The following is a 14,100-nucleotide window of genomic DNA, read 5'->3' on the forward strand; positions in this document are numbered from 1 at the left end:
TAGAGTTTGAACTCAAGTCTTTGTATTTGCTATGTGCTCTTATACTTGAGCCATTCTGGCTTTTTATCTACTTTTTTTTAAAGGATAGAATCTCTGGTCAGCTTGGACTGTGGTCCTCCTCCTATTTGTGCTACCTCACCATCATGGGGCTGATAGGTACCCATGGCCAGCCACTGGAGTCTCACAAACGTTTTTTCTTTTGGACCTGGTCTGGCCTCTGATCTTTGCTCCCCAAGTATCTAGGATTACAGACTCAACCAATATTATTAAACTGGGTTTATGAATTTTTTAAAAAAAGTGACAAGTATTTGCATTTACATCTCTACATAATTACTCTTGGTGCAAGTCTCTACAATTTGGTGACATTCAAACCCTGGCTTTTGTCAAGTTGCAGATCACAGGGTCATACACAATGTGCTTTTTCAAGACTACTCCTATGGTAGCTCTTGATGATGCATGGTAGTATGGCCACATGACTCTTGCTGCCCATGGTGAGCGTACCTGTAGTTCCAGAGTGATGAAACTTGAAAGTGTCACTTGCTTCTGATACATTTTCAGTGTTTATGTGAAAAGAGGTCCATTCCATAGACCTCCATTCCATAAGTGGGGAAAGTAATGCATAGAAAGGTGATCTACCAAAGCCGCTCAGTCAGAACAAACTTGGAAAAAGCCCAGGAAGATTGCTAAAGTACCTTCCAGTGTCTTATCCTAAAGAAAGAAAAAAATGACTCAAGAAATATACATTTATAGAAAGCTCCACCCTCAGAGCTATTTCCAAAGGCTTCAAAATAAACTCGAACCACAAGGTAAAAGGACCAGAATCACATTAACACTTTAGTTAAATACTCCTGACTCAGACAATACCAATTGATACAGCTCACTGACAACCAGAAGAGAAAAATTCACCCATTCAAGAATAAGCCTTTGTTCACAGCTCCTTTCCTGGTTTCACATCTCAAGTGTAATATCTAAATACTGTTTCCTCTACACATCACTTCTCTTACATTTGTTAGTAACGGGGTGGGGGCTGACAAGGGCTGTGTGTCTGTACATACAAGCACACAGACAACATAAGTAACCAGCTATGTTAGGGACAATTCTGCCCAGTGGAACACACATGAAATATGAATATATATAGTTCCGTTTTGGTAAGTTTATATATCCTTGCTTTGATTTAATGGCAAATGTGGTTTACTTTCCTTCTCTGAAGGAAGTCATTTGGTGGATGTAGTTTGGGCCAACCTCTTCAAGGAAGAGAAGCCCTCTAAGGGTTAGTGATAGCTGAAACTTTTGGGGCAGGGAGTAGCTTGGTATTACAAGTGATCCCCTGGAGCTAAATGATCATCTGTCTGCATTATACTGTATGTCCAATGCCAGGAATCAATATTTCAAGAAATGAACTGAAAGCAGTCTACCTGCCTCTCAACTCCAGGTCAAGAAAGGCACAAAGAAGACCAAAAAGTAGTACAGAAGTGGTGCTTTGGATCCAGGAGACCTTGAGGTACCAGAAAAGGAGTTCTAATGGCCCCATTTGGAAGATGGGAAAGGTGAGGCACCAAAAAACCACTTACATACTTTGCTATAGATGACAGGGTGTGGGAATTTAAGGGAAAGACTTTTTTTTCCCCTGGGAAGCAAGGGAAGGGAGACATCCTTCTTGGGAAGGAAAGGGAAGGGAGACATCCTACCAGCAATAGCAACAGCAAGCACAATTCTCAACAAAGACAATTCCAGCCCTGTCAGCTACCACCAGCAAGCAGCCAAGGATCACTTAATCAGCTTCAGAGTGTGGAAATGATTCCTTCACAGAGGGAATCCTGTACTCCAAACTATCAGGTCCTCCCACAAGACTGCATTCAGGGCTGGAGCTTGAGGCAAGAATGGCCTGGGCAGGCACATAAGGTAGCTCTTCAGGGGCTACCTTCAGGTGGGTCTGCAGGAGCCAGACTCACACTGGAAGGTGGGCATCACATACTGCCTCCCCTGAAATAAATCACCCTGCAAGAAAGCTTCATGGGGTGGAACAGTAGAGAAACCACCATCTCCAAAGCTTCCATTAAAGCTAAACAGTATCACCAAATCAATCCATTTCCTGTGTCACATGGAAAAGAGAATTATATGCAGATGATTGTCTATAAAACCAAGGGACCTCAACTGGAAAACTATGGGAACAGGAAAATTTGTTTAGATGTCCAGATTATTGGGCAAGTTTATAAAATCAGTAACTTTTTTTGATCACTTGTGCATGGCCTGACATTTTTCAGGAGCTTGTGCTTTTCTGGGAAGCCTCAGGCTTTGGGCAATTTGTTCTATACATTTTTTTGTATGTGTGGAGGAGTCATGGGGTTTGAACTCTGGGCCTAGGCGCTGTCCCTGAGCTCTTCAGCTCAAGTCTACCACCCTAACCCCTGAGTCACGGCCCACTTCCCGTTTTCTAGTGATTAAAGAGTGCTCAGGCTGGCTTTGAACCGTGATCCTCAGATCTCAGCCTCCTGAGTGGCTAGGATTACAGGCGTGAGCCACCGTGTCCCGCTCAATTTGTCCTATTTTGAAAGATGGAGGTGAGTCACAGAGATGGCCCCTCAGTTGCCACCACTTTAAGTAATCTCAGACACCCAAATCAGAAAGATGCCTGGGACGATTGCTGCCCCTTCCTCCTCCAGAAACTATTTCATCCCAAAAGACAACATGGGGGAAGAGGGTTGGCAAGGGTGGATGCTGGCAGATTGTGTCTCATCATTTCCAATTTTTTCTCTTAAAAAAAAAGGTGGGGGAGGGCAGGTTGAAAAGTTCCATTGCTTCATTGATTTAAAAGCCTAGAGAGTCCATGATTTAAAAGCCTAGAGAGTTCATGGAGTGCCTACACTGAGGTCCCCCACAGTTTGGTCAAAGTAGTGATAGGGGGAGAGCCCATCAAAGCTGTGTCCAGTCTGGCCGTCCCACAGCATTAGTCATTTGCGATCCAGGCTGGCATGTAGCTGGGCCTCCCGCACCATGCGGTCAAAGGAGCGTGTGTTGGTCTCCTCGCGCACCTTTTCCCGCACGTGGAAGGAGGCGCGGGCGGTGGAGCGTGCGCTCTCCAGCGCACTACGCCGTTCCCGCGACAGCTGCTCGCTGCGTTCCAGCTTGCGCCCAATGGCCTGGAGCAGCTCCCGCCGACGGCTGTCTTCATCCCTCTCCACTTTCTCCTTGTTGGCGCGCTGGGCCCGCTCTTTCTCCAGCCGGGTTTGCACCACGCGCCGAGCCTTCTGCTGCACGGCCTCTTCTGCCACCTGTGCCGCGTGCTGCAATCGTCGCTCCCCCGCTCGGGCCAGTGCCTCCAGGTGCGCCTGATGCTCCCGCTCTTTGCGCTCGGCCGCCTCCTTGGCCCTTCGACCCTGCAGCTCCTCCCGCCGGGCCCTCTCTCGAAGCTCCCGCGTGCGCTGCTCAACCAACTGCTCGTAGTTCTCCTGCGCGCGGCCCAAGCTGGCCTCCAGGGAGCTCCGCAGACCCTCTCGCTCCTCGTGCTGCTGCCGCACTCGGCCCCGCAGCAGCGCCTCGTGGCGTGCCCGCTCGGCTCGGCTGAGCTCCCGTTTCTCCCTCTGCACCTGGCCCTCCTGTCGCTGCTTGGCGCGGGCCGCGCGCTGGGCGCGCTCCCGGCGGACCTGCTCGGCCCGCTCGCGCCCTTCTTGCAGGCTCTCTTCTCGCTGCTTCAGGTTCTGCTCTTGATGCAGCTTACGCAGCCGGTCCTCCCGGGCCGTGCGCTCGGCCCGCTCCCGCCGCAGCAAGCCCTGGCGATCCGCTAGCTCCCGCCGCCTCTCTTCGCTGCGCTCGCACTGCTGCTGCCGTCGCTGCGCCGCTTCGCGCTCCTCGCGGCCCCGACGACCGCGCCGCTCCTCCACCTGTGCGGCCCATGCTCGGCGGCCCAGCTCCAAGGCGCGTTGCTTCTCCCGCTCCTCGCGCTCCCGCCGCCGCTCGGCGCGCACGCGCTGCTGTTCCCACTGGCCATGGGCCGCAACGCGCTGCTCCAGCAACAGGCGCTCCTCCTGGTGCCGCGCCAGCATGAGCGCCGCGATCTTCCTGTCGCGCTCAGGCACCCCGCGTAGGCCGCGCTCGGCGCGCACTTGGCGGACGATGCGCTCCACATGCTGAGCCGTCTGTGGAGAGTGGCTGAGGTCACCGAGGCTGAAGCTGCGGCCCGTGAGTGGAACCAGGGCGAGGGCAGAAGGGCGGCCCAGGGGGTTGGGTGCGGAGGACGCTGAGCCCGCGGGGCAGCTGTTCCTGGCCGAGGCTCGCGGAGGCCAGCGAAGCTCCCGAAGGCTCTCCCCGCTGTAGGAGGAGGACGATGCTCCCGACTCGGAGCTGAGGGCACCATCCCGCCGGCGGGAAAGCGAGTCTAGAGAGTGACTCTTCCTGCCTGTCCGGGACCCCGCGGGTGGAGGTTGGGTCCGGCCCGAGGAAGGACTAGGGGAGGTCTTTCGGGCGGCACGCGGCGCGGGTGAGGCCGGGAGGCTGGCGCTGCTGCAGCTGCTACTGCTGCCACCTCCGCCCGCGCTCGGGGCGGAAGCCGAGGCGGAGGCGGCGGCCGCGGAGGCTGCGGGGCCCAACGGCGTGAAGAGGCGACGCTTCTCCTCGCGCACAATGCGCTCGCGCTCCGCTCGGCACTGTTGTAACTTGGCGCGCCGCTCCGCCTCGTACGCCTCATACAGCCCGGTGGCCACCCGCATGGAGCGCCCGGGGGCCTCACGCACCAGGTCGGCCAGCGCCCGCGGCAGCAACTCCACTGGCTTGACGGCACAGCGGGCACAGGCCTCCAGCGAGCGGGGACTGGTGAGCACGTAGCGGCTGCCCTCTGCCTCGGGACAGTCGAAGTTGAAGAGGTCGAGGTGCAGCAGCGGCGACTGCTCCCGCCGCCCTCCGTCTGCATCGCTCGGGACTTCTGCCTTACGGGGCACCGCTGCGGAGCCAGAGGCCGAGGCCGAGGAGGCCGCAGGCTGCTGGGCGCCCTGGGCTTCGGGAGGCACCGACGCTGTGGCCTCATCCCCTTCCGTGCCACCGGGTTCGGCTCCCTCTTTCTCCTCTTCAGGCACCGGGTCCACCATAGTGGAGCCTCTTCCCTTGTTGGAGTCTCTGCGGGTGAACAGGGAGAGGCATAGAGGAATCCATCTGGGTGCTCTTCCCCACTCTTCAGCCATATTCATCCTTCCCCAACTTAATCCTCTTTCGGATTAGGTTCAGAGGCTGCGGAACCGTAAATCCTAAAACCGACGCCCCCCCCCCCCCATAAAACCCGGCTGGGCGATGGGTGGAGAGGATGCTGAGGTTCGGAGAGGAGCCTCCGTCTCCTTCGGCACTGGAATGCGGGGCCTACGGGGAGGCTCCCCTGGCGAATGGCCCGCTAGATGCTCCCCAGTTTCCTATTGAAAAGATCTAGGTGCAGCCAGCAGCCGGGGAGGCTGGCGCTGGAAGATTCCTGGGAGGATTAGCGCATTTGTTTGCGGCTTAGGCGGGCTCCCTAGGATGCAGTGGTACAGGAAAAGATAAAAGGCCGGGGGGGGGGGGGGAGGCCTGTTCATCTCCAAGAACATTGCAGTGAGGACGCTGTCTAGCCAAGGAAGAAGTTTATGGTTGACTTTCCACTGCCAGAAGGGGCCAGGTGTGGGGCCCACGGGAGATGTTAAGGGCTGAGCGAAGTCCCCAAGGCCCTTGTGGGAGTGGGGAAGGATTCTTGCTCCTGCCTTTCGGGCAGGGCTTGCTAGGAGCTATGCCCGCCTCCTCCACATACACTCCCTCCCCCCTTTCCTCCGCCGGGTGTTTGCGGGGGGGGGTGTAGAAGGCGCCTAGATCTCTTCCCCCTCCCCACCCCCGCCCCACCCCCGCATCTCCTCCCCATCTGAATTGTGAAATCTGCCATCCCAGTGAGGGCTCCGACACCTGCCCCCAGATGCCCACCGGCTCCCCCACCGCATCTCATCGGGAGGCTCCTGGAGCACATTTAGCTGGGCCTTGCCAGTGCCCACAGCTGCTAGGTGTCCAAGTGGGTTCACTTACCCCAGGTCCAGAGCTTTGGGCCCCCCGCGCCCAGGGCTTTTGTTCACTGCTCTCACCCGAGCCTCTTCAGTCCTTGCGCCGGCGGGATCGGGTTACTGCCGGCTGCAGCAACCGGGAATGGAACCCCAGCTGCCACCACCAGCGTCTTTCCATGGGGTCTGCATGCAAGGTGCACACACTCCGGGCCGCTTACATACAGGAGGGAGGGGAGGGAGACAACGTCTCCCTAAAATAACGCGGCTTTGCTCCCTTTGCATGCACTGGTTCTTAAAGGAAGCCCGCTTCCATCCTGGCTGCATCCATCTCCACCTCTACGGTGAGGGTACCGCCGGTCTTTCGCTGCTCCTAGCGCCCCCTGGTGGACACGGAAGTGTGGTGGTCTGTTCGTTTAGAGGGCGACGAAGAAATAATGCAATGTCTATATAATGCAATGTCTATATAATGATGTATATGTAATAGTCAGGTATATGCACATATATACCATAACACGTATGTGGATATATGTGATTAATAAAAGATCTTTGGATGGAATGAAAGAATTTCTCAGCATTTTTCTCTAGTGGATCCAGAGAAGCAAATAGACTTGATAAAATATAACTAGAATTATGGCAACTGACTTAAACTCTTTATTTTTAAAGGAAAGCTATGATGCTCATACAGGTTTGAGGCAGGCAGAGCATAGGTGACTAGTTAATGCAACATCTTATGACTTACTAGTTCTGAGATAATAAAACCAGTTAGTGCCATTTGATGAACACTGTTTTGAGACACCTCCTCCATTCCCCCTCCTCCCAATTTTGTGTAGTAGTGGCTGTAGGAGATGGATGGAAGGAATTCTCCAAGGAGAAATGAATGAGTATTGCACTTAAAAGGTGTGGTGAGCTGTATTGTTAAATTATTCGACACTGACAGGAAGTTGTGAGGAGAAAATGAGTTTTAAGCAGGAAACAGGCATGATTTTGTTTATATTTTAGAACCATAACTCTAAGAGAACCATGACTCTAGCAACAATAGGCCAGGGATCAAGATGAAGCAGAAAGCTCAGTTAGAAGTTGGTGACGGTGACTCAAGCCTAAAATCCTACTCAGGAAACAGATCTGAGGATTACCATTTGAAGAAAAGAGAGACTGGTAAGTCGCTGAGACTTTTATCTCTAGTTGAGCCACATCTCCACTCTGGCTTTTTTTGCTGGCTAAGTGGTAATATTCCAGTCTTGACCGAAAAAGCCAAGAAAGAGTGCAAGGAAGACTTTGAGTTCAAGCCCCAGTATTGGGACCAACAACAAGAAAGAAGTTAGAAAACCGACATAGTTCACAAAGGCAGAGATGATTGGGACCACTTAGGAAGCTAGGTAGAAATAAAGGGCTTTGTGGGGAAGGGCATGGAGTTTGGAAATAAAGTTAAAAAATCACTACTCCTGGATATCTTGGTTCTGGGACGTGAGGAAGGGTAAAAGTAAAAGGTTACTTTTAATTTTAGATATACCACTTGATTGTGGGATTGAGCTGTTCAACAGGTTTCTGGATAAGTTGGGTCAGTTCTGGACTAGAGCTAGGGTTTAGAGCATCATTGTCATCCTATGTAGGGTTCCTAAAACTGAGATCACCCAAGGAAGAAAAGTAGAATGGTAAGAAAGGCTGCAGGACATTGACAGGACAGAGGAGTTAAGGGGTCATTGGAGGATATCAATAAAAAAAAGAAAATGTGACCTTGTGTAAGCAAAGGACTTCAGGAGAACATGCCCTATCCCATGGCCATGTATCTACCTAACAGCAGGATGAGCTTCAGAGTCTATAATTCAAGAGTTCAAATCCCAGCTTGCTTATGTCTGAGGTATTCAACCTTTCTGAATTGCTTGCTATTTGTTATACAGTGGATACATGTCTCTGAAAAGATTACTGTTGAGAATTGAGTTGAAATATGTCAAACACGTAGTATATTGTACCATGTTTCTAGTACTGTCATGGAAAGTTATTGTTAACTAAATTGCAGTGAATGAAAAGCCAGTCCAAGCTTTCTTCTGGTTGTATTCCATTGTATTTATAGATCATGTGTCTCTAACTGGGAGTTCAATTCCTCTGCTCAACTTGTCCCAGGAATCAAGAGTTTCCCCATGCTCAGCTCATAAAGCTGAGTAGGATAAGGATTATTTTCTCTACAGAAGGCAAATATTTTGATGGGAGCTCAATGTTCATTCTACACTCCTACCTCCAGATGGCACCACACCTCCGCTCACCTACATGAACTTCTGGTGTCAGGCCTGGAACAACAAAAACAAATGTCATGGAGCTTGAACTCTGGCTCAGAGTAGTAAAGCACTAGCCCTGAGCCGAAAAGTTTTAGGCACAGTGCTCAGGCCCAAAGTGCCACTTCCAGTTTTCTGGTGGTTAATTGGAGATAAGTGCCTCATGGACTTCTGTGCCTGGGCTGGTTTTGAACTGTGATCTTCAGATCTCAGCCTTCTGAGTAGCTAGAATTACAAGCATGAGCCATTGGGCCCAGCAAACCAGAAGATTGTGGAGTACACGGAAGGAGCCCTAAAGGAGCTCAAAGAAAGTTGTTCCTCCTTCAAACCAGAGGAAGTGACTTGAAATCACAGTTCCCGAAGGAGATAGGGGTATGCATCTCATGTTTTGCAAGTGCCATTTCCAGACATTACACTTGCTCTGTGCAGTTTTGCTGCCCTAATTCTTCCTTTGTCAAAACTCAGTTCCAGTGTCATTTCCTCAGTGGAGCCTTCCTTGATTGTTTTTTTTTTTTTTTTTTTTTTTTTTTTGCCAGTCCTGGGCTTGAGCTCAGGGCCTGAGCACTGTCCTTGGACTTTCTCAAGGCTAGAGCTCTACCACTTGAGCCTCAGCACCACTTCTGGCTTTTTTTCTATGTATGTGGTACCGAGGAATCGAACCCAGGTCTTCGTGCATGCTAGGCAAGCACTTTAACCACTAGGCCAAACTCCCGGCCCTGGTTTTTTTTTTTTTTTTTCCCCAGTCCTGGGGCTTGAACTCAGGGCCTGGGCACTGTCCTTGGACACTTTTTGCTCAAGGCTAGTACTCTGCCACTTAAGCCACAGTGCCACTTCCGACTTTTTCTGTGTATGTGGTTCCAGGGAATGGGCTTCATGCATGCTAGCTGAGCACATAACCACTAGGTTACTCTCCTGACCCTTTGATTGGCTTTTTAGTTTGTGCTGGATACCTCTCCATTGTGCACAGCACTTGAGTAGAACTGCAATATTTTATTTAACTATTGTGTGTGCACTGTCTCTGAACATTTTTGGCTTAAGAATAGCACTCTGTCTCCAATTAAGCACCATAAAGCCAGAAGTAGAGCTGTGGCTCAAGTGGCAAACATTCTCATGGACTTGCCTGCCTCAGCTGACTCTAAACCACAATCCTCAGATCTTAGCCTCCTGAGCAGCTAGGATTACAGGTGTGAGCCACTGGCACCCAGATAAGTTTTTAATGTTTCATTATAAAGAACTTCAGACATAAAAATAGACAGATATTGTGGAAGGTTAATTATTCTATAATTTTTGACTTCTCTGTTCACTTGGCAGATGGTGGCCTTAATTAGGAGAATAAACATGTTTTTGTTTTTGCCAGTCCTGGGCCTTGGACTCAGGACCTGGGCACTGTCCTTGGGCTTTCTCAAGGCTAGAGATCTACCAGTTGAGCCACAGCACGACCTTCAGCTTTTTCTATGTATATGGTACTGAGAAATCAAACCCAGATCTTCATGCATGCTAGGCAAGCAGTCTACCAGTAGGCCAAATTCCAGCCTTGGGGAAACATGTTTTATGACATTATGTCCTATGTAAGAGCTGCAGACAAAAACATTTGAGGGGAAAAAATGAAAATGTATTAATCCCATGCTAAGGAACAGGAAAGCTTACTATGATACTGTCCTTCACCAAAGCTCAGGATATTAGAAATGGTGTGGCCTATGAAAGTGGTGCTGTGGCTCAAAGTGGTAGACTATTAGCCTTGCATAAAGGAGCTCAGACAGCATCCAGGCTTTGGGTTCAAGCCTCATGCCTGACACACAAAAAAGAAAGATAGTGTGACCCCACATATAGCTCTTTCTTCTCTCTAATCTTCATCTCCCTTTATTACCCCTTCCCTTCTCTCCCAGTTTCCCTCTCCTTCCCTTAAGTTATTTCACATCTGAATCTCGGTTGTATTGTTTGTCAAAATAAGAATTAAGGTTGTATTGTCTTTCAAAATAAGAATTGCGTTTGCTTTGCAGAGTGGTGGTAAAAATCCCAGAAATACTGACTGCTTGGTATACAGTAGGAGTACTAGTTTCCTCTCCTATGGGTTTTATGTTGATTTCAGAGAATGTACTTTAGCCCAGGGGAGGAAAGCTATTATTCTATACAGCTGCAACAATGCTGTGGGTCTTTGGGAAAAGAAATAATCAGCTTCCTCTGACCAGGAAGAACTAGATATCACCCTTCCCCATATCCAAGCTGTCTGTATATGAGAGACCATCCCATCCTGTGCCTCCAAATCTACTAATCCACTCTTCTGGTCACCTGTCCCTTCATCCCCCACTCTCAAGTATTTGAAGGCCTATTGAGTAGACATCCAAATCATTTTTTTTTGGTTATGGTTCTAAAGATACTATAATCTCTCTTTCCCATGTTTCCTCTCCCCCCCCCCCCCCCCCCGCCCCGACCTTGTACTGGGGTTTGAACTTAGCTGAAGGCCTGGCTCAGTAGAACATCAGCTTAGCATGTAGCAGGCACTATTTTTTTGCTGGTTATATTTTAGAATAGTTATATTGCTTCCTGCCCTGGCTCATGTCTAGATTTTGGTAGGCTTGTTATTTCTGGGTTTACCCCTTCAACTCCAGTTTTCCTCCTTTGAGAGGAATCTATCACACTTCATTGTGGGCTAGCCTGACACCACAATCCTACCAATTTTTCTTTTTCTTTTTTTTTTTGGCTAGTCCTGGGCTTGAACTCAGGCACTGGTCCCTGAGCTCTTCAGCTCAAGGCTACCACCCTACCCCTTCTACCACAGCCCCATTTCCTGTTTTCTAGAGGTTAATTGGAGATAAGTCTCAGGTCCTTTCGTGCCCTGACTGGCTTTGAACAACCTTGATCCTTACATCTAGGCTACCTGAGTAGCTAGGATTACAGGTGTGAGCCACCCAGCCCAGCATACATTATCTTTTTTTTTTTTTTTTTTATCAGTCATGGGACTTGAACTCTGGGCTTGGGTACTGTCCTTGAGCTCTTCAGCTAAAGGCTAGCAGCTAAAGGCTAGCACTCTCCCACTTGAGCCACAGTGCCACTTCCAGCTTTTTCTGTGTATGTGGTACTGAGGAATGGAACCTAGGGCTTCATGCATGCTAGGCAAGCACTCTCCCACTAAACCACATTCCCAGCCCCAGTCCTTCCAATCAGTTTTATCCTTCTACATAACTTGGGGTGACAGGCATGTGCCAAGGTGACCAGCTCTGGGTGAGAAAGGGTCTTATAAGCTTTCTGCCTGAGGCTGAGTTGGAACTATGATCCTCTGTATCTGGGCCTCCCAATTAGCTAGGATTACAGGTGTGAACCTTTTGTAACAGGCTATCATTTTTTAATTTTTAAAACATGGGAATTGTAAATATGTCTTGCCCTCTACACGTAGGAAATGTCTTGAATATTATCATTCCCATCTGCTTTAACAGCTACATAGTACTTCTTGTCAGGGACAGACAGTACTTTAGCTAAGGATTTTTAATGGTATTTGATACATATCAATGATATGTATAGCAGAATCAAGCTCTGATTTACATTACTCCTATAATACGGCTAAATCAGAATTGAAACCTAGCGTGGGTCAAAGCTATGCAGCTAAACCAGAATTGAAACCTAGCGTGGGTCAAAGCTATGCAGCTAAATCAGAACTGAAACCTAGCTTGGCTCAAAGCTATGCTTGCCTCTGCAGAGATGTTCAAAGACTGTTACATAGTCTTTGAACATGTTCAGTCAGATCTTCTCTAGAAGACTTTAGGGAATGTTCTCTAGCAGATAGTATCTTCTGCAGGAGGTTCTTGTGAGTGTGTGAAAGTGCAGGGCAAGGCAGAATGAAAGGAGCCATGAATGATGGTGATGTTCCAACACATTACCATATTTCTGGGAAGACACAGGCTGAGACCTTAAAGATAGCAAAGTGATCACTGCATGCATGTGGCTGGCTAGGTAAGTAGTCATACCCTTTGCTGAGCCCTGGGTGTCTCTTCCAACATCTTTCAGGTGTATCATAGGAAGAAGCGCCTTGCCAAAGTGATGAGGAGAGGTGTGGACCTGAGGAGAGGTGTGAACCTATGGAGAGATTCCTAAGGTTCTGAGGACACCTGGATCAGAGCTGGCTTCAGGGACTCCTCTCCATATCCACACTGCATTTTCAAGTGACTTCAGAGTTAGGTAGTGTGTTTTATAAGGTATATACAACATAGAATTTCTTCACAAATCAAGCTCATCCATATTTTCCATATATTTTCAAGCACTTAAATATATAAGCCAGGCACTGGTACCTACTCAGAAGATTGAGAGCTGGAGGTCAAGATTCAAAGTCAGCCCAGCCTGAAAAGTCCATAAGACTTCATCTTCAATTAACCAGCAAAACCAAAGCTGGACTGGAGGTATGGCTCAAATTGTAGAAAGCTAACCATGAGCAAAAGGAACTTAAGCCCCAAACTCTTCCTTGATCAAGTTCTAGAACAGGTGTGTGCACACACAATATTTATAAAGCTGTGTTTTAAATACAACTTTGGTAAAGGAGACCTCAAGGCAGGTGCTCCTCTGCTATGTTAACAGGGCTCTGAGAACTGGCATAGTCAGTTGGTTTTCCATGCTCCTCACTGTACACTCACCTTTGACTAGAAAACATGCTAGAAAATCATTGCTTGCTTTCTATGTATAAGGGAGATATGGTGCCATGATTTTTTTTTTTTTGCCAGTCCTGGGCTTGAGCTCAGGACCTGAGCACTGTCATTGGACTTTCTCAAGGCTAGAGCTCTACCACTTGAGCCTCAGCACCACTTCTGGCTTTTTTCTATGTATGTGGTACCGAGAAATCAAACCCGGGTCTTCATGCATGCTAGGCAAGCACTTTAACCACTAGGCCAAACTCCCGGCCCCATGATTTCTTATTAATAACTGTAAAATCCCCAAAGTCTTAAAAACTGAAAGTTACCCTTCTCAGGCAATAGCTAAGCGATGGAAACAGCCCTGATGCCCTATAATAGATGAGTGGATTTTAGAATATACAATTTTACACAATCTCCAGAAAGTACTTCATTTGCAGGGAAATGGATGGAATTAGAACAAATTGCGTTAAGTGTGGTAAGACAAGCTGAGATACAAATTCACTTAACTCATGTTTTCTCATGTATTTTAGATATAACTTCCACACAACGGGACATGATAAATTATACAAGACTCTAACCCTTCTGTGCCTCTGATTGTACAATATTTATCAAAATGAACTGTAAGAAATGAATTTTTGCCTTGTTCTTTAAATCTTGCTTTGGGAAGGTAAGGAGGGCATAGAAATGGAGGGACAGAGGATAAACAAATGTCTAGTGAGCGGCTGGGAGTTTGTCCTAGTGTTAAGAGTGCTTGCCTAGCATGCACGAAGACCCGGGTTCAATACCTCAGTATCATATACATAGAAAATAGCCAGAAGTGGTGCTGAGGCTCAAGTGGTAGAGCTCTAGCCTTGAGAAAGTCCAAGGACAGTGCTCAGGCCCTGAGCTCAAGCCCCGGACTGGCCAAAAACAAAACAAAACACAACAATAAAAATGTCTAGTGAGTACCACTGCTGTACTGTTGAAAGTGACCTATACGACATGTGGGTTAGGGATGGGAGGGAAAAACTGGGAAAGAATGAAGGGATGACATTGTCCAGAAAGAAATGTACTCATTACTTGACTTGTGTAACTATATCCCCTCTGTGTAACTGTATCCCCTCTGTACATCTTTATAATAACAAAAATAATTTTTAGAAAACCTAGGAGGGGCCAGGCACCAGTGGCTTATGCCTGCTGCAATCCTAGCTACTTAGTCTCAGAAGG

The 14,100-nt window shown here is 48.7% G+C and overlaps 2 protein-coding genes across 2 annotated transcripts in view; one reads left to right on the forward strand and one right to left on the reverse strand.

The window, feature by feature from the left end:
- Positions 1–1,831: 1,831 nt before the first annotated feature.
- Ccdc177 (coiled-coil domain containing 177) lies at positions 1,832–6,346 on the reverse strand. Its single transcript, XM_090344362.1, has 2 exons — positions 6,031–6,346; positions 1,832–5,109 (listed from the first exon to the last, which is right to left on the reverse strand). The coding sequence occupies exon 2, from the start codon at positions 5,079–5,081 to the stop codon at positions 2,952–2,954; it is 2,130 nt and encodes a 709-aa protein (XP_090200488.1). The 5' UTR covers positions 5,082–5,109; positions 6,031–6,346; the 3' UTR covers positions 1,832–2,951.
- Positions 4,083–14,100, forward strand: part of Susd6 (sushi domain containing 6) — a 109,808-nt gene continuing 99,790 nt past the window's right edge. The window contains exon 1 of the mRNA XM_090344365.1: positions 4,083–4,179. The gene's annotated coding sequence lies outside the window, so the exon portion shown is untranslated. The remainder of the gene's footprint in view (positions 4,180–14,100) is intronic.

The sequence above is a fragment of the Megascapheus bottae genome, chromosome 14 (genome assembly GCF_031878675.1).
Source record: "Megascapheus bottae isolate mThoBot1 chromosome 14, mThoBot2.hap1, whole genome shotgun sequence".
Taxonomy (NCBI): Eukaryota; Metazoa; Chordata; class Mammalia; order Rodentia; family Geomyidae; genus Megascapheus; species Megascapheus bottae.

Bases quoted from the DNA above. Each gene is read 5' to 3' on its own strand.
- Ccdc177 (XM_090344362.1), bottom strand. From the start codon at position 5,081: ATGGTGGACCCGGTGCCTGAAGAGGAGAAAGAGGGAGCCGAACCCGGT.